A 21,094-nucleotide genomic window follows, 5' to 3' on the forward strand; every position below is an offset into this window, starting at 1 on the left:
GCCACAAAACTGTACTATTCACGAAGGAACAACTCTTTGACTGTGCACATGTATCTTGTTTATTCATTCCAATAAAAATTGTGTTTCAGTACAACTTTTTAATCCAGTATGATGATGTTTTCCTCTTAGACCCAAGTACTGCAATATACACATGCAATTTACTGGAGGTAATTTCTTGGTTTTACTTCTACGCCTTTTTACTTGAAGTGGGTGCAAAAATCACAAATTGAATTTAAAAACTATTAATGAAGGGATCAGACAGCTCACAAATTTATACCTGATCTGTATTAGAAATCACGTAGGCTAATTTTAAAAGCAAAATGCAGGCAGGCCTCATTTTTTAAAATTAATCAAGTGTCCCATTCAAAAAAGCTGTTATTGATGTTTATGTAAATGGAAAACTATTATGTCCATCACAGTTGAGATAAAACTACCCAAATAATTTCCAGAAATGAGATGTAACTAAACAAATAAAAAATGAAAGGAACGTCTTCATCCATCATATCGACTGTACCAAAGTGTAATTTCTTTTCTTTTTTTTTTTGAAAGTTGTTTCAAGACAGTGAATACTTCTTCCTTAAAACATCTCTTCAAATATTTATGTTAAACATCAGCAGAAAATGTTGTGTTACAAATCCTGGCATACAGAATTGGGCCTTTATGATCCCAACTAGATCAAAATACACAATAAATATTTACATGCACTTTTTTATTCCTTTGAAAAATAATCAAAGGATTGTGAAGCAATTCTTGTCCCGGTATAAATACACAAACATTTTTCTCCTCCAGGTCATTTATTCTAATCTAATTCAGGGATGTGGATAATGACTATAAGTTAAACTGTGCTTTGTGTCAGCTCTGTGGTGGATTATTTTAAATAAATCAATGGTCCAATTTGTAAACATTGAACAGTTAAAAAGCTTTTGAAAACTTTTACATTTCATTTGTAAACAAACTCAAGTTGGATAGATCAGGTTGAGCAGGTGAAAAATATTATGTAGAATGAAACCATCAGATTTCACATGTACTTTTACAGAAACACAAGGACTTGTACTGGGACCAAATCGTGTTCAGAACCTCCTGGCATCTCTGCTGCAAAGGGACTCGGCAGCAACCCATGCAAAGAAGCACAGGCATGGGATGAGGCCAAAGTTAGATTTAATTCTTTGGATGACACTAACAAGTCTCACCCAAACCCTCTGACGCTGCAAGCCCAGAACTATGTGGACCTATCAAAGGGAGTGCTGTTGTTTACAAACCATGCCACACAAATCAGAATATCCCAAGAAAGGGATTCATTCCCCCTTTCCAATTCATACTGCTTAGACACCAGATCTTTGGGTAGGAGACCAGCTTTTTTATCTGCTATGTCCTACCTAACATGATAAAATCCTGATTCATACATAAAATATGCTGATGGTGGTGGCAATACTTTCTGTGATGATGATACCTTTTCATCAGTGAGGATGAAAATGCCTGAGTGTAGGTAGAAAATGTTGCAGAGCTAATTAAATGGTCTACTTTAGAATACAATTATTATTCCAGAATGTCTTCCTGTATAAACCACTGTTATTTCATGCAGGAGATTGTGCCCTTATGTAGTTTATTTTAACCTGCTTTCAAAGAAGATTAAGCATTGCCAAAGTAATTTTTTTAGAGCAAAATAAGCATTTCTATATTGAAAGTTCAGGTGTTATGGCAATTTTTGACTGGTTTTGTATATTGAAAAAATCCTAACCTTTCAATAGGAAGAAAAATTATTCTGTCGCTAATGTCAGTATGAAACTTCAGGAAAGCTCTAAAGCATTATAAAATTATTGCCCATCTAGAGTGAACTAAAATTATATTTAAAAAAATGAAAGCCATCTCTTATTAATTATAGACAAAAATACTCCTGAGGTAGATTTAATGGTGCTGTTTCCACTGCTACCATCTCAGGATCTTGTTCAAAGCATTAGAAATAGAGCAGAATCAGACTGATCAGGTATTCTTTGTGAAGATAGTGTCTGTTATATATCCTACAGAATCTGGTCCAACAGAGTTTGAATATTGGATTAGGAGTTTTGGTAACTATAGGAATATTATTTATAAAAATAATGGCTAATATAACCACCACTGAAAGAAAAATCAACTAGAAATGGTTAGGATTGAAAACAGAGGAATTCTTTAAAAGCTACATTTTATTTTCCTCATGAGTGTTATTTCACTTATTTCTCCAATCAAGTTCCAAATTTCTTTCATTTTTTATGAACATTCAAATCATTATGAAAATTTCTTAACTGTCTGCACAAATGCAGTGTTCAAACCACATGGATGAACAACAAATAGTAATGTTAGTTGCACAGTAAGAAGAATATGTAAGTTAGGAGAATCCTGGAGTCACATTATGAGGAAACTATTTTCAAAAATCCTACAATTTACTGATCCCATCATAACTTATCACTTTTACTCATAGCAATTACATAAAACTTACATAAATATATTCTTCAAAATATATTATTTAAGTATGCAGAAATCTACTTACATTACATTTTGCTCAGAATAATACATAGAATATGTATGTTTATGTGGAAATTGGTGTGTGAGTAAGTCCAATGGCTTAGACCAGTAAGATGAAAATTTCATGATGGAACAAAAAGAAACTCTGTCAGGTATGAGATTTGTATACTTTTCTACATAATAATTTGCAATACAGCTGCTGTTTTCACTTAACGAAGCAATGGCCTAAACCTCCAACCACAAAGAACCAAATACCCAAATTCCCACTATGTTAAGCCTTCAGCTTCAATCATGCTGCACAAGTTCAACAGGTTACTGCAATTTCTGTCAAATTGGTATCATTTTATCAAATGTGTGTGATCTATGTGTATTTTATCAAATGTTCATGACCCTGTTGCCCTGCAGTTGTTTCTCTGCCTTGCTGCTCTCTTGCTGTTGAGCCCAGCAAACAAAAGCACGCAGTTTACTTCCACAGTTCTCAGGCAGCCTCCTTCACTTCCTTTCCCTATCACAGCTTGCCTACATTAATTAGTACTAAGCTTTTGATATGACTTTGCACAGAGTTATTTTCAGTATTGTTGCTGCTATGCCATGTGTTTCTATGGAATGAATAGACTGTCTAGAGGAACACAGTGACATGATCTGTGTAGGGGTTTGGTAGCACTTTTTAAAGTGTATTTTCAATTCAATTCCCTTTTAACAACCTAGTATTTTATTTCCTTCTTGCTGGCTTTGTGCATTGTGGAAAACTTCTCAGGGAACTATTCCATGGTCTTTTTTTCTCAGGATGAATTCAAATTTCTCATGTTAATATGCATCACCTTCTTGATCTTTTTGAAGGTTCTGTACTGAATGTACACATTGGAGGAATCCCAGAGCAGACACACTCCTGTGGCACCATGAAAGCTCCACTTAGAGCTACCAGCTAACCTCTGGAGCCATTGACTAAGGACACAGCTCCAGGGAGTGAGCTCCTCAGCATTCCCAGTGTGCTGACAGGGTTCTGCAGCTTTCCATTCCAGAGCCAGGTACCTGGGAAGCAGAGGAGGTTTGCCCACACTTCACTGTGCATCAGGGGTATGTGCTACTCGAGAGCCAGTGCACCCAAACCCCTTCATGACATCTGCAGACACTGCCCCCTTTTTCTGATTGCTGTTTCTAGATAATTAATTATTTTAAAACTCCATGGATTTCTGCATAAATGCTTGGGGAACTCTGCTTCTGCTGAAATGTTCCATTTATCCTCATGATTTTTTCCTCTTAGGCACGAAGTCTGGTAATGCTTTGCCCTATGACAACACTTGATTATTTTAGGAGCTTCTACTACACAGAAGCTGTGCTAGAGGGGTTTTTTTTTTTTTTTTTTTTTTTTTGACAGTTCAAATACACTCTATTGATTAATTCTCACTCTATCAAAATTCTAATAGATTGACAATCTTCCTGTATTACTTTCCTGGTCAGATGCCAGCTACCTTGTTCCTACAGCCCCGAAATTACAAATGTATTCCCTATGCTGAGGCTTCTGATTTACCATGTTTTCTAGTACATTTTTAAATGACAAACACAACTTCTGACATTCTTTGGTTAGCAGCTCTTATTAGAAGCCAAAAATTGAAGAAACACATGATCAACTGACTCCTTTCTATTCATTTTAGTAATTTTTTTCAACAACATCCTCTTCCATTTTTCAAACATTTATTTAAAATGCTTACCTGGGAAGGATGCCTTCCCAGATATGCCTGCCTATCTCCGTCCCTCCTTGGGTAAATACAGATGCAAAGAAACAGTTTAGAATCTCTGCCACATCCTTGTCCTCACTAACTGCAGCTCAAGAGACTCACCAGTTCTCTCCTACCTTACTACACCTGGTATCTGGAAGTTGTCTGTATTGTTTGCATTCCTTTGGCTATTTGCTCTAAGGTTTCCCTTTTATGTTCACTAATTACCATCCTCAAAGTCACTAGCTAGAATTTCTGCTCTTTTCTGATAATTTGGTTTAGATAATTATTTTTTTAAGACACCTTTTAAATTCAAATAGTTTTTGCATTCTGCAATACACGTTTTATTCTTTGCTGCTCATTTTTCATGTGGCCATTTTCAAATATGCTTCAACTTTTTGTACAGTGTTTTTGCTTAATATGAGGGTTTTGTTTCATACATTTTAATTATTTCTTTTAAAAAGTCATTCTGCTGACTTCACACATGGTTTTCTGTGTGAAGAAGTTGAAAAACTGATTTTGACATGGTTTTCTGTGTGAAGAAGTTGAATTTAATTTTATTTTTAATTGCAATTACCCAGTGAATCAACTAAGGTTCCTTCTTAAGTCAACTTCCTCTTATATACTTTTCTTACCTTATTTGTTTAATACATTATTAATAATAAGTTATTTCCTCATTTCCACAACTAATGCTCACTTTCTTTCTGTTGTTCCTGTTCTTTGCTATACAATTATAATCTAAAATAAAACAAAACAAAATAAAGCAAAACCAAAAAAAAACCCCACCAAATAAGGGAAAATAAAACAGAGAAGCATTACTCTTTTTTTGTAGAAATTTTAGCTTCGAGGTTCAAGGAAAAAAGTAAAACTAAATCTGGATTCTCAAGTGTGGATTATGCAATAACACTCATTTATTGGTTACTTCTGATATTTTACTTCCAGTTGTTTATGCCCTTGTGCCAGGAAAGTGCAAAATGTAATCAATGTCTCTATGTAATGACATTGTTCAACAACCTACTCATGCTAGTGTAACAAAATTTAAAATTCCTAAACTACCAATGAAACAAGTGTGTCATTGCTATTTGGAATTAAACTCCCAGGCCTAGAACAAATCAGAACAGAACTACCATTGTGGTGTCCCCAGATAACAATCATCATTGCAACATCCATACTGCACAAGAACCCAGTTGTTGTTAGATCATCTAAAGATGCCACCAAACTTGTTAAATTAGAGTTAAATTTTTAACTGAGGTGACAGTGATTAAATCAATGATGCTAGATTGTGCCTTAGTGCTGAAGAATGTTTTGTAGAAATAAATGATGGAAGATCAGTTCAGGAAAGACTGAAAGTACTGAAATTTCACACCGATCTTTAGAATATGACTAGATTGGCACATGACATTTTAGCCCAAAATAAGTAATTCAGCTGCAAATTAAGGTGATTGTCTCAGGACAGGTTTTTAGCAAGGGCTTTCACAGATCAGAACCAGTAGCCAAATTTAAAGTTGTCAGTAAAGTGAATCTAAAGAGTAGAGTGGTAAAAAGACCTCTCCTAAATGAATGCAAATACCAGGACAGCCTATTTAGAAGGGAAAACTGAGCTGTCTGTGCTGAGAATGATCTGTACCAAAGATTTTCACATATCAGAACTGCCATCAAACCAACCCTCAGAACAACTAAATGCTTTAGGAAAATAAATAAATTAATACAATTCAGAGAGATTCTTTTCTCTTTTACCCCCAATCTGCTGTCCTAAAAGACCTCTGTTGCTTAAAAAAGGGTCAGTATTGCAGTGTAAATGTCTTTGGCCTATTTGGATGAGATAAACATCATAAATTCTCCATGTCAAGGAAATTAGTCTCTAATAAAATACAGAACGCATCAAATAGAATGAAAATACATATTAGATCAAAGTGCTATTCAAGGGTTCTACAGCTGGCTCAGACTCCAAAAGGAATTATGAAGGTCTTTTTGAGATCTATCACAGTCTTTCATGCCACATAACCATAGTCAAAAGGTGACTAAAGAAAGAGGCAAGATTTTGGAATGAGAGAAAAGGCACAGTGGTGCACTTACGAGAGTTAATAATATGTAGGCTGAAAGACGATCAGACCGAAGGCTCTTCCTCCTTCCAAACTATGTAAACAGCTACTTCAAAATAGTATACATACTGTTCACTCACAAGATGCTTCTCAATTATAAAAAGAAGCTCCTCGAAGCTCTCTCAAATTTACTCTAGTCTTAGAAAACACTAGCCTGGCAACACCAACGTTTAAAACATCTACCAAAGAAAATTTTAGAAATAATCCAGCATCAGAAAACAAAACTGAGCGACTCCCCCACTAATATTAACTGACACTTTTGTTGCTGACAATGATGTCACACTAAAAACAAGCAAGACTTTGTCTTTTTTATAAAAGCACTGTACAATGCCTTCCTCACTGGTGCCTGAATCCAAGAGAAGCCGTTTCCCCTCCCATTCCTAAGATTGTGCCTGTATTATTCCTAGCATGAAAAGCAGAAAGAGCTAATTTTTGTTCCTGCAAAGGGAACGCTTCCAGAGAACTTTTTGAACAGTACTTACTCAAATATGGTGGTTTGTAAGGCGCTCGTGTATTAGACAGCAGTCCATCGAACTCTTTCCTCTCCAGACTGTTGTGAAGGGCCTTCTCTTTGCCGAAGGTGGAGAAAGACCTTTCTGCCCCAGGCTGGGCTTCTGGTGTTTCAAACACTTCAGTGTCTGGAACGGAGTCCATGCCAGGTACGTGCAGATTGCTGCGGTAATCTGCAGCTTGGCGTCCATCGGATGGAACAAAGGAAGGCATCCAGCACCGATCTGAGTGGCCCAGTGCTTTACATTCCTCTGTGCAATTGGAGAAGAGGTCCATGCCTGCAAGCATGAAAGAAAAAGAAACTACAGATATAAGCTTCATCATCATGAACAGCTGCTGACAGATAAGAAAGATTATGCCAAGAAAAGAGAAGTGGAAAGAGAAATGCCGTAAGAACTTTTTCCACTAGATTCATCTCCTCAACAACACGAAAAAAATCTAGCTGTCCAGTCTTCAGAAGTCAAAGACACCCTGTAACACGCATAACTAAATGCTAGAATGTCACACACAAAAATACCACAAGAAGAAGAGCATCAGAGGTTCTGTCTCACAAAATAACTTGCAGATCTCACTATTTAGAGCCCATTCATGCAAGGTTCCATTCTGCTTGTAGGTTGAATGTCTGCAGTTAACCCATTGAAAATATGTGCTTAGGAACATGAAGGAATTGTTTCTACATAAATGTGCCTCTGACCAAAGAAATTGAAAGTCTGCATTTAGAAATCACAGATTCATTTATGAAATTTAACGTTAATGAGTCCTATAAAAGGACTATCTGTGCATACATCAGTATAGAGATGGAGCCTATTGATATTAAAAGCAGATGTTACAAAGTAGGAATTGAGCTTTCAAGTGATCAGGAGAGCTTATTCAATCATTGCATCACTCTTTCAGAGATGGTTTACATTGCTGCTGCAGCAGTCCTTGCTATTATCAAGTCATCCAAGAAATGGGACAGAACCCTATAATAAAATACTGCAATTAGCAGTCCAAAGGCAACTGCAGTCCAGTGTGATGTGGCTGTAAATATTATCGAAAAAATTGTTAATGCTTCCCCTATACAAGCAAACAATTATCCATGCCAACACCAACTGTTTGCTTACAAATCCTTTAATGCTATTAAGATCTCGAATGACAAGCTATGCTGCTTTTGACTACTTTTAGAGCAGCCTTTCTAAGGAATATTTCCTGGCTAAGAGTCAATAAGTCATTGGATTATACTTGAGAGGACTGGTGTATGAAATCACAGGGACAGAATAAAATAAAGCAGCATTAATGTTTGGATAGTTGCTCAGTAGTGCTTACACTCAATCAGGGACATTTCAGTGTGCCATGCCCTGGCAGTGAGGAAATGCACAAGAAGCTGAGAGGGAGCATGGCCAGGACAGCTGATGTGAGCTGGCCAAAGGGCTATTCCATACCAGAGAGCATCACACCCACTGCACAAACTAGGAGGTGGCAGGGAGGGGCCAATCACTGCTCAGGGCTGGGCTGAGCATCCATCAGTGCCTGGTGAGCAGGTGTAGTGTGCATCATTTCTCCGTCTTCAATTTATTTCCTCTCTCTTTCTCCATTTTGGTATTATTATCTTTATTTCAATTAATAAGCTATTCTTATCCAACCCCACAACTTACTTTTTTCTGATTCTCCTTCCCATCCTAGGAGAATGAGCTAGCAACTGTGTTGTGCTTAGCTGCTGTTTGGGTTAAGCCAACACAATCTTCAACATCATACTAAAAGCAGAACAGTAAAAAATTCCTCCTTTTCTTGTATTTATAGAGAACTGAGCATCTTAGGTGTGTATCAAAACTGAACTAAATCTGTTATAAACATTGCATTTACAAGCACTTCATTAGAATTACAAAAAAATAACACTTCTTATAACAGAAACAGGGAAAAAAATTTGAACAGCTGTAATATAGAAGAGAACACAGCCTTAAGCTGTGCCAGGGGAGGTTTGGGTTGGACATTAGGAGGAATTTCCTCACAGAAAGGGTGACCGGGTGTTGGAACAGGGAGGTGGCAGAGCCACTGTCCCTTGGAGGTGTTTAAGGAAAGACTCAAGGATGTCCCTTGAACTTAAGGATGTGGCAGTCAGTGTCATGGTCTGTTTGAGAAGGTGGTGTAAGGGCGCAGGTTGGGCTCAATGATTTCAAAGATCTTTTCCAACCTAGTCAATTCTTGTAATAAGATTCATGTAATGTAGCCCATTTATCAGGGAACATTGTAAAGAACTGGATTAGCTTGAACTCCAGTGTGAGGATTAGTATTAAGGATTCTACCACAGTTTTGAACTCTAATTTGAATTATATTAATAATATTTATGTAATAGCTCATACTACAGAAAAACAATCTCTTCAGAAAGGAACAATGATTACGAGCTATCAACAAGTTCTTGAGTAAGAAAGGCAATCATTTAGACAGAAAAAAAATCATGAGGAAATGAGAAATAAAAGCTTTTTGTTTCAGATTAATCTCACTTTATAATGACTTTTAAATTTTAAATTAAGCAATATACAATGCCAGGTCCAGTTTTGATTAGAAGCTTGCCTTGATAATTGGCATGCAGAAGCCTGAAAATAAATTTCTGATCAGTGAACTGTTGAAGAATGCAAATGTGAACTGCAGATATGCTTAGGAATCAGATGAAGATCATCAGGCAAGAAAAATAGTACACATATAAATTCTGGAGTGGTAGTAGCTATCAAAGACTGAAAAGAAGTATTTAAATGAGGCTTCCCAGAAAGAAATTAGTATCTAACAATGTTTATAAAACTCTGTGTGTGTGTATCTTATGTATTGAAATATCTGAAGAAAATTTTTTTTTTTCTTTCCAAAGATTGAAGGGACAATAAACACAAAATAGTTACAATTTTCAGACTTTTTGGCAAAGCTACATGTAAAAAACAAGCAGCCCTACATTTAATAAGAAAATTATTACAGTTCCACTTTGCTGATAATGTATCAGTGACCATATTCATTCAACCTTTCCTGAAAGACAGCAGGAGAAAGAAAACTTAAGGGTAAATATTAAATTATATTTAATCTATGGAGAGGGAAATATTAGAAAAATATTGTTTTAAGTATACACATTTAAATATATACCCTTTTCTTCCCTTCATGGATGTTTATTTCACCTGGAAAATTACCTTCAATTTTACTATTTTGTTCTCACATCAGCTGCTAAACTGCAAAATGTCTCTATCCAAATATTTTTTTGTTCCCTTTTGAATACTGCTTGTCTAGTGCAGTGCACTGAATAGTATTATGTAACAGCTTCTTATAAAAGAGATGTTATAGCCACTATAAATCAGGATTTTTAATAAACAAAGTAATGAATATAGAGGATATAAAATGTCAGCTTGTACTGCAAACTTTTTCTCTCTTTGAGAGAAGCACTTGTAAAAAGAAAAAGAAAACAAATTATATACATTGGAATTTAAATATACCCCACTGGAACACATAGCTAAATGTAAATGCTTGTTTCGAATGGGAACAAAATGTTCAGAGAGGCAAGGGTTAGGAATTGTTCCAGCTTGAAGCAGTCACAACAGTCCCTAAGAGTTTAACAGGTGCAGAACCAAACCCTCGGGTTTAGTATTTTGACAGAAAAGAAATTCAAATTAGCAGCTTATTTTCAAAATCCCTGGGCAGCCATGCAATTTACACTGCCTGTGGTATGAATGCTGGCTATTCTTCCCCACCTTTCTCCTGTGGGTCACAGCATAGAATTTTCTGGCTCTAATTGAAAAAGATTTAACACACGGTTGGAGAAAAGTAAGGGCTATTTGCTGCTTTCCAAGAAGGAAGGACATATCAGGTAAAGAAGTGAGACACAGCACAGAACTCCTTCATACCCCAAGAATCTTGTTCTTGATTGATAAGAAAATGTTCGGTAGTTTAACACTTCCATCTCATTTCCTTCATAAACCTGGCTATATATGTATGCATACATATATATATATATAAATATATATATATATATGACCCTTCTGAATTAAACTATCCATCATAATTACAAGTCCACGTTAAAGAACAATGCTTTGTATTTTTATTTCTCCCTTAGTTATGCTGTTAGACCTTGCACATGCAGATAAAATGATATTTTTAAAGGTGACTCTGAATTAGGAATTTCAAATGCTCTTTGTGGATACAAACAGACAGGAGAGTGCACTGAAGTTGTGACAGCGACAAGCATTGCACTACTCCAAATGCAGCACACATAGAACAACTCATGGCAAAGGCCACTAGCTCACTCCTATTTTATTACCAAGGGGACCAGTGGACAATATGAACTCTCCCACAACCTTGACTTTGCAGATTTTAAAGGAAAACAAACCCCTGCCCCTCCCTCAAAAGCTGCCAAAAATTAGGAAAGGTGTTAATTAAGTTTGATGTCTGAAGTATCTGAACTCAGGTGTTTTGAATCACGTACTTGGCAGCACTGCATTTTGGAAGTGTGTTCCCAATTTGCTTCCTTTTCATATTTCAAAAGCAGAAAATCAAAATTTCTCTGTGAGTTTTAATTGGTTTGAAAGACTCTTCTGTCAAAGCAAAAATTAGGCCTAAAATCATTTTTAAATAATGTGTCCTTTCTCAAATTAGTTAAAGGGAGAAGAACCATGCACCAAGAGCAACAAGTGAACACTTTCGTATGCTTTACTGAGTAAAAGATGTAACAAAAAATAAAAATACAAATTAAATGCTGACAAAGTATTTTTGCAATACCATTACTGAGAGGGGTTTCCCCCCAATGTGTGCAATTTTTTCAGAACTTTGCGTTTTACTTGGAAATAAATGATGTTTCTGTTTCTCCTGTGCTAGTTAGATGCAAGACAGGTGTGATGTAGGGAGCCAGACTTTCTCAGAGCTCCTATTGCCAGGAAAACTATCTATTTAGTTAGATTATCAATGAGCATGTTACTAATTTCCCCGTGATTCATGTTTTGTATTGGTAAATAAGGATGATGATGTTAACCTACTTGGTAGTTATCTACTTCAGAATTGGACTTTATGAAACAGACTTATTATCACTCTTTCTTGCTAAGTAATTGGTGTGCTGCCTTGGATAAAACTGACTTCATCTGCATCAGAACATGAATAAAGACTCAAATATATTGAATATTCAGCTCTTCCAAATCTCAGCTTCAAAGGCCTATCTGGACCACTGAGATGTGAACATTATTAACCATGCAGGCCAAGGAAGAAGAGGGGGAAAAAGAAAAAAAAATAGAAATAGCACTTAGCTTCAGTCAAAGCACTTTTCTAAGCCGTTTTCATGTTCACTCTCACTTCATCTGAGATAGACTTTTTGCTCAAGTGATCTTCAAAACAGGATTTAGGTGTCAGCCTGCATAGGCTCAGAGGAAATACTGGTTTTCTCTGTCCCTTTATCACTGAAATTCTTCTTCTGACTTCTCTTACTCTTCTCCTTATGGACACTGAAATATTGCAGCTCTTCTGCCATAATGAACCCTCTTGGCATTCAGCTAATCTGTACTGAAAAGGTGTGAGCCAGTGTTTCACCCTGTGCCTTTGCATTAAACCCTTAGCAGTTCCCTTCGTAAAATCCAACAGGAAAAGCCTAATTTCAGGTTTCAGCCAGTCACCAATGTAAACTGTCCAAAAACAGATCAAAAAAGCCGATACATTTTACAGGATATACAAGGCAGTGCAACTACTTGGCTCCTCATCTTGGGCATTCCTCCCTGAAGTGCCTCTGAGATATTGTGCCAATTCCATGACAAAAAAAAAAAGGGTAATTCTGTGAAGGACTCTGCTTGGGAAAGCCAAGTAGCTAGTGAGCAACCATAGGAAATAAATTGATGGCACGAGTCCAAATCTTACAGGACAGGTGTCTAATCATACAATTTAAATGTACACACATGCAGAGTATTAATTGGCACCCAAGCTGGCAGTTTCACAAGGGAGGCCAAGAAATTAATCAGCCATGGGAAATAAACTAACCTCATGCTTGAGAATTACTCCTACAGAACACGGCTGAAATACAGTGCGTTAGTAAGAGGCAGAAGTGTTGTGTGAGTTGTGTTTGTTCTATAACAAGTAGCAGCTTTTCTCACAAACATTTTCAAAGAGCACAGGCCATTAGAACCTAGGTTTAAGACAAGCCTCCTCTGTCTGCCAAAAACCTCCTGCACATCTTCACCTTTGTCAAGTCTTTTTTCAAAAAGCTCAGATTACTAATCCAGTCAATGAAATAACTATTCAATCCACAGAAAATTAGGATCTTGAGCATCTCACTCCTTGCCATTCCCTGCCAAAAGCAGATGACAGTACTTTAGTACTTCGTCAGTGTTAAGGCAGGCAAGAATGTGGAAAATTATGAAGCATTTGTGTGTTACTTTAATGAGGAAAAAAAGAATCCCTTACATGCATTTCAGCATATTTAAAACATGATTAAATCACTTTTAAGAAAATACATTTTGTGAAAAGATGAACTATGATCTAATTTCAAAACCCAAGAAAATATTCTAGCATACGTAGAACAGTATAGTTCAGATTTTTCACTAAATAACTGTGCACAAGAAAGCTGTGGCAGTGTGATGGATTTTCATCCTACATATTTTCCTTCCAAATTAATAACTGACCATGACACCACAGTTTGGACTACTACAATGGACTACTACAGAATAGCTACTTGCGTGCCACAGGACTGTTCAGTAGTGACAGAGGTCCCATGCTGAACAGCAAAATGATGCTTTGCCAGCAGAACATGCTGCTGACTAAAACTGATGGGGAATGAGTTTTGTCTGCCAGTGTGAATTACCTACTAAATATTTTTAGATGCTTTTGAAAATAAATATGATGCTGCATTGTATCAGGTAGCATCTTGGAGAAAAAAAAAAGCCCAAACTGTTGCCATGTTATCAGTCAGTGTGCTTTCCTTTAGTAATATAGAAATAATTGATTACAGAGCATCAGAATGACCAAAGCAATTGAGAAGGCATTCCTTCTATGTTTCCTCTAGCCATTCGAGATCAAAACAGACTCATGCTCCTTTTTTTCCCCATAAAATTCATTCCCAAAAGCTCATAGCAAGAGTGAAGTTTTTAGTCAAAGTATCTTGTCATCTCCGAGGTAAAAGGGCACATTCTTTGCATTAAGCCTGCATGATTCAGCCCAAAACTTACAGGAAAAGTAAATAATGTGTGTGAAGAAGATTAAAGCAGTTAGTACAGAGATCTGTACTGAAATATTTATTTGGCACTAGCATTAAAAAAATGGTGCATGCAAATTATTCTCAAATCTCAGTACCAATATATGAAATTGGTGTATTCTGAGTTTTCAGTTCAAACTACTAATTGTGAGTAGACGAAGCCTAATTGTCAGCTTTCATTACTGACTATGTGATCACCACTGAAAATACAGAAGTTCACAAATCACATCAGATTCTTAAATGATTTGAAATTATTTAAAAGTACAGAATAGTTTTTCTCCACTACTTGATAAAATAGAAATAAAGAAGAATTTATCCCACTAAGGATCAATGCCAAATACGACAAGTATTCATAGTCTACTTTTAAAATGGAGGGAAAGCATAAAGAACAGAGGCACAACAATAACAGCACAGAATGCATCTAAAAGAAAATAGCTTTCAGTTGATGTGCAACTATATGATTATATTCCCACCATCAGTCAAATCCAGCCCCTTTTGCAGATGTTTATTCTTTTCTCTCCTGTTTGGTTATTATGGTTCATTATGTTGAGGGACTAAGCTGATTGAAATGTTCATGGAGATGACTGCTGCAGTAAAATGCGTAAAAGAGGAAAAAAAAAAGGAATGCAGGGAGGGCAGGAGGAGAGAGAGCTTTTTATAACTCAGTAGCCCTGATTGCTGCATCAGAAACAGTGCAAAAGAAAGGGTGGGGGGAGGCTAAATACATGGCTTTTTCGAACAATAATAAATCATATGCCATATATAGGCCAAAAATGAAAGAGGCTCTGTGTTCAGATGTAAACTTCTGGCAAGACCTGGTTTGTTGTCAGGTTCCCAGACACAAAATAGACACTCTGTTCACTTAGCATGAAGCCCTGCAAGAAGCAGGGAGCTCCAGAGACTCTTGGCTCTTCTCAAGTCTCATTAGGTCTGCATATTAATGACTTGCAGCAATAGAAAGAGGCCCTGTGGCAGCCTCCTCTTCCCCTGGTGCCTGGGTTTCCCATCGTTAAGGGCACAGTGACTACAGCAGCAAGAAAATAGGGGACATTAACAGAGCAGGCGGGTGAGGCAGCACTGCTGTGACAGCACTGGGTCCCCCGCCCTGGTGCCTTCTAAGGTGGGGGTCGGGGGGAATAAAAAAAAGGAGAACTGACAGTAGTCTGTATGACACAGTTGTAGCAAATCTTTATACGTGACAGAGCACAAAGGAAACAAGGGGAAAGGCAGCACTGTGTAGCACAAAGATGAACCAGACCTGGGGAGGCTGTGGTAGGAAAGAAAGCCCAGCACTTGTAGCTAAAATGCAGTGTGAGGGTGAGCGTGAATTCTAATGCACAGGCTCTGAACAAATGTTCCTTTCAGAAGCAAACTGACAGTATGAGAACTAAGACAGCAAGCCCTACATATGGGCATAACACTGCAATGTGTGTATTTCCTAAGTGATTCATAGTCTTTTAAAGCCTTTCTTTCCTCTGTCAAGAAAATGTATTTAATGATACCTTATTAACATGGAGACCACTTGCACTATATGGTGCCTCAATTTGAATTAACAGACAATCCTCTGAAGATTCTGAGGTATTACACATTCAGAGCACCCAATGTGTCTCCACTGATCCCCTGCAAAAAAAAAACCCTCACAGTCTGGCTGTCATTCAATCATTGGGTTCATTCTTTCCCTTGGGAACTCCTCCTTCACTTCTCATTGCTGTGCCAGCTGAAGTGCCTACAAAACAGAATTGCTTAATGCTTTGAAATTCTCTAAATCTGCCATAGGAGAAAATGTACTATAAAATGTACCAATAACTTGGTTTTAATGTGCAGGAAGTTTTGCTGCAGTGAACGATACAGTACAACACAACAATTCCCATCCCCAACCAAATGAATAAAATAAATTCAGCCCTGTGACCAAAAGAGGTTCAAAACTGCCTCCTTGTCCAAGCAACTGTAGCAGCAAGCTGATGTAAACCCATCCTCTCCAAAAATAAACATGCTCACCTTATTTATACCTCTCTTGTATTATATTCCTATAAGTAACTGCTCCTTCTAGTCTCCCTGCTTAAAGATCCAATATTTCCATTCTCTTATCAGACTTACCAGAGGATTGACCTCGATTAGTGGCATCATGATCACTGTCTCCTTGCTCACTGTCTCCATGACCACTGTCCTTAGAGCTTACTATGTCTGCTTCCTGGAATGCAGAACTAGACACAGAAACATCTTTACATTAGAATAAACATGAAAGAGGAACTCATAAAACATTCTTCCGCCATCACATGGCCAAACACGGCGCTGCATTCCCCCCACTCCTGCCTGCTGCACGGCTTCTACTGAGGTGCCCTGCCCACCATGAGCAAAACGAGCAATTTTCAGACCTTGCAAGGGCCAGCAAGGGTTATTACTCCTCCTGGCTTTCATGTAGTCGGTAAAAGTAATTTGGTAGCATTTCCTTAAGCTGGTTAGCTGAATTTTAACTCAGTGACACAATGTTTTCTGGGAGACCCCACAGAAGCATGTTATTAAGTATTTGAAGCACGTTAGACTAATACAAACTGAGTTCTCTTTTCAGTCAGTTCGGAAAACAGTTTAGAAAAGCCGTAATTCAAACTTATTTAGTGCATCTACATACATTCGACTTCCCACTGCTTTACTACCCTGTTATGTCTGTAGTAAACACATTTCTGCACAGCATTCAGACTTGCTAAAGCATGCATGAGGAAACCAAGGCTACCGAGCTCCTACCTGTTTACTCGTCGGGGTCTGTCAACTAGATAACTGAGCTCAGCACGCTGATGCTTTGTCTAGGAGAAAAAAAATTATTGGTAGATATTTTAACTCTTGATATTTCTGTAACCAGCAGCAGAAAATATACAAAGGAGCAGCTCACCATATTCACTATAAATGGCAATGCTTAGCTGCAAGTAGGCCTACAAAATCTGTTTCTAGAATGTAAGGGGGGAAAAAAAGCAGCTCTTAGTCACACAGACGGGAAGGCACGAGGGATTTTTTTCTGGAGTTTTTTGAGACAAGACTCTGACGTTTTCTCACAGTGCACACTGTTGAGCATCACAAGAACTCCCACAAAAAATTAGCATAACTATTTCTAGAGTTGTGGACTACTTAGATGGTTCTGGTATTGCTCCATAAGGAATAAAACAATACATTGAGACACCCTCAAGTCATTAAAAAGGCAGCAGAAGCCAAGAGTTTTGTAGACATTTTGAGGCAAGGTCAGTACTACAAATCAATATTAGAAATTTCACCGCAGAATTTAATGCCTTAGAACATACCATTCAAATACCTTTATCAGACTGGACAACACTCAGGTTTCAGTAGGGTAAGAGAGAATGTGAGGTTTTCACTAGTGTACAGGCAGAGAGGTGCTGACAATATATATGAGCTAACCCAGCACAAAATGATTAATGAGAGAGTAACGTGGCATGGTAAATGCTTTAGTAAAAATTCTCTACACACCAGGTAACACAGCATAGGCAAGATTGCAGGGGACATTAAGTCTCAGCACACAATTTTACAGAAACTCTTTCCTGATGGTCTTCTTTGCAAACTTTGGGGTTATAAAGAGCAGTGCAGACAGAGTCAAGAAAAGTCAATTATTAAACCCTAATTCACAAATTAATTAAAGCTCCTGCTAACTACTCTGATTGTCACAGTCCCAAAGGGGGTTTCCCCCAAAGCTTTACTTGCACATGAAAAGATTTTAGGGTGGAAAAATACACGGGTTTAAAGCGTTGCTTCAGAACATCCTGTGATTACACCCCACGTCACCTCAGCCCTGTCAAGCGGAGAGATTCTGCTAAGAGCTGTAACCCCCCAATCTCTCAACCCACAGGCAATCCACTCACAGCTACCGCTGCCTCGGGGGGATCTCTGCGCCCCGATGCTGCCCATCCGGGGCCGGATTCCTTCAGAGGCAGCGGAGGGGGGTGGGAGGGGGACTCAGGGGGAACACGCGTGGGTGCAACAGCTGCTCAGCTCGAGCGGGAGGGAGCCAGCGGTGTGCGTGTGTGTGTCTACCCCGCAATCGCCTCTGAGACCCCCGCCTGTCGCTAAAGCCTCCCAAAGAGGAGAGGGTAAAGCGGGGAGAGGCAGCGGACGGATTAAAGGAGATCGACGCAGGATTTGGAATGCAAAACGCCTTTCGCGACGGGAGAGGAGGAGGAGCAGGAGCTTCGGGAAGGATGCTCGGGGATGAAGTCTGCAGGCGCTGGGGGGGTGTGGGATGCCGGGGGTGCAGGTCCTTACCTCGCTGGACAAAATGCTGCCGTTGGAGATGATGTCGGGCTGCTGGTCGGCGTAGCCGGTGACGATGGCCCCGCAGGGGTTGTGCTCGGCGTCGGTGCTGCGAGAGGGGCTACAGGGCTTGAGGAACATCAGGTCGGTCTTGGCGGACTCGGGGGTGAGGCAGACTTGGTAGCAGTAGTTCTGGTTGTGGTGGTGGGAGCCGAAGCTGCCCGACTCCTCCACCGGCACCTGCGCGGGGTTGCTCGGCACGTTGGAGCTCTGCACCAGCATGATGTCCGACTTGCTGAGCTTCTTCTTGCGGGCCCGCGCCTGCCGGCTGCAGCAGGGGCAGCAGCAGCAGCAGCCCAGGCAGCAGTCGCTGGCCAGGCAGGTGTAGATATTGAGCTTCTTCTCCTTCTGGCAGCGCACTGCCAGGACGATCATGGCCAGCAGGAAGATGAAGGAGACGGAGCCCAGGGCGATGATGAGGATGAGGGTGAGGTCAAGCGAGTTATCCCCCCCGGAGCGGCTGGGGCGATGCTCGCCGGAGCCGCCCCCGCCGCCCCCCGCCCCGGTGCCCGCGGCCGGGCCGCCGCCGCCGCCGGACCGCTCTCCCGCGCCGTCCACCAGCACCACCTGCACGGCGGCGGTGGAGGAGAGCGGCGGCTGCCCGTGGTCGCGCACCTCGATGACCAGCTCGTAGGGGCGCTGCGGGTCGCGCTTGGCCGGCACCCTGCGGGCCGTCCGCAGCTCCCCGGAGCGCCAGTCCATGCGGAACAGCCCGGCCTCGTTGCCCCGCGCGATGCTGTAGGTGAGGCGGGCGTTCTCCCCGTCGTCGGCGTCCACCGCCGCCACCCGGCTCACCAGGTATCCCGGCTCGGCGCCGCGGGGCAGCGCCTCCCGCGCCGGGGTGCCATTGCGGCCGGGCAAGGGGCTGACGATGGCGGGAGCGTTGTCGTTCTGGTCCACCACGATGATGTGGACGGTGGCGTTGCCGGCCAGCGGCTGCGGCTCCTCGCCCGCGTCGCGGGCCTCTACCTGGAAGCTGAACTCTTTGAGCTGCTCGTAGTCGAAGGAGCGGAGGGCGTAGAGAAACCCGTTCTCGGAGTTGATGGAGACGTAGGTGAAGACGGACATGCCCTGGATCTGGCTCTCCAGGATGGAGTAGGCGAGGCGGGCGTTGGCGCCCTGGTCGCGGTCCGTGGCGCTGACGGCGTAGATGTAGGCGCCGGGCACGTTGTTCTCGCTCACGTACACCTGGTACACGGGCTGGCTGAAGCGCGGCGCGTTGTCGTTCACGTCGCTCACCCGCACCTGGATGGACTTGCTGGTGCTGAGCGGCGGCTCGCCGTGGTCCCGGGCCACCACGGTGAGCGTGTAGGCGTCGCCGCCCGGCTGCTCGCGGTCCAGCGGCCCCTCGGTGACGATGGTGTAGTAGTTCTTGAAGGAGCTCTTGAGGCGGAAGGGCGCGTCGCCCTGCAGCAGCTCGCACTGCACCTGCCCGTTCTCCTCCGAGTCGCGGTCCGAGACGCTGAAAAGGGCCACCACGGTGCCCGGCGCCGCCGCCTCGCTCACCGCCTCCTTGACGGTGGAGAAGCTGATCTCGGGCGCGTTGTCGTTGGCGTCCAGCACCCGCACCAGCACTTTGCAGTGGGCGGGCACGGCGTTGGGCCCCAGGTCCTTGGCTTGGACGTACACCTGGTACACGCTGCTCTCCTCGTAGTCCAGCTCGCCGCTCACCTCCAGGCGCCCGGTGCGCGGCGCGATGCCGAAGAGCTCCCGGGCGCGGGCCGAGATGTGGCTGCTGAAGGAGTAGATGATCTCGCCGTTCTGCCCCTCGTCGGGGTCCGTGGCGTTGAGCTGCAGCACCAGGGTGCCCGGCGGCGAGTTCTCCGGCAGCGACACGGTGTAGACGGGCTGCTCGAAGGCGGGGACGTTGTCGTTGGAGTCCAGCACCCTGACGGTGAGCAGGGCGGTGCCGGTGCGCTGCTGGGGCTGCCCGCCGTCCACCGCCGTCAGCACGTAGCGGTGCACCGCCTGCTGCTCCCGGTCCAGCGGCTGGTCCAGCACCAGCTCGGCGAAGCGGTTCCCGTCCCCCTGCGTCTGCACGTCGAGGGAGAAGTAGCTGTTGGGGGTGATCTCGTAGGTGCGCAGGGAGTTGGTGCCCACGTCGGGGTCGAATGCGCTCTCCAGCGGGAAGCGGGTGCCCGGCGTGGCGCTCTCCGAGATCTCCACGGTGAGGTCGGGCTCCGGGAAGGAGGGCGGGTTGTCGTTGATGTCCAGCACCTCGATCTCCACCCGGAACAGCTCCAGGGGGTTCTCCAGGAAGACCTCCAGGTGCAGCAGGCAGGAGGGGCTCTGCTTACAGATCTGCTCCCGGTCGATCTTCTCGTTCACGTAGAGTACCCCGGTTTCCAGGTTAAGCTCCAGGTAAGGGCTGCGGGAGTTGGGCGCCGTCTGGAAACGCCGAGCCGAAAGTTTTGTAATGTCCAAGCCCAGGTCCTCGGCGATATTCCCCACGAACGTGCCATGCTCCTGCTCTTCCTGCACCGTGTAATGGAGCTGGCAAAAAGCCCCCTCCACCATCCAGAGCAAGGCAAAGAGGAATAGCACAACCATCTCCAGACGGGGAAAGAGATTCCCCCCTCCCCGACACCACCGCTGCCTCCTCTTCCGAAAGCCACCTCCTCTTCCGAAAATACACAGTACAGTACAGTACAGTGTGTGTGTGTGTGTGTGTGTGCGCGTCTGTGTGTCTGTGTGCGCGCGCGCGCGTGTCCGCGCCTGCAAGCGTGTGGAGAGAGAGAGGGATCGGGGGAAGGGGGGGGGGGAAGAGGTTGGTTTGG

At 42.0% G+C, this 21,094-nt stretch overlaps 1 protein-coding gene across 2 annotated transcripts in view; it reads right to left on the reverse strand.

The window, feature by feature from the left end:
- The window catches only part of PCDH10 (protocadherin 10), a 33,038-nt gene extending 11,962 nt beyond the window's left edge, over nt 1-21,076 (reverse strand). Inside the window, exons 1-4 of one of the 2 annotated variants that reach the window (XM_041412101.1) lie at nt 18,270-21,076; nt 16,749-16,807; nt 16,104-16,210; nt 6,802-7,107 (exon numbers count right to left, since the gene is read on the reverse strand). In XM_041412101.1, coding sequence (XP_041268035.1) covers nt 6,802-7,107; nt 16,104-16,210; nt 16,749-16,807; nt 18,270-20,867 — 3,070 coding nt within the window. In that variant the 5' untranslated portion in view covers nt 20,868-21,076. The remainder of the gene's footprint in view (nt 1-6,801; nt 7,108-16,103; nt 16,211-16,748; nt 16,808-18,269) is intronic. The other variant, XM_041412100.1, reaches the window with a different exon arrangement.
- Nucleotides 21,077-21,094: the final 18 nt, after the last annotated feature.

This window comes from Onychostruthus taczanowskii, unplaced genomic scaffold (genome assembly GCF_017590055.1).
Source record: "Onychostruthus taczanowskii isolate IOZ18803 unplaced genomic scaffold, ASM1759005v1 scaffold38, whole genome shotgun sequence".
Classification (NCBI taxonomy): Eukaryota; Metazoa; Chordata; class Aves; order Passeriformes; family Passeridae; genus Onychostruthus; species Onychostruthus taczanowskii.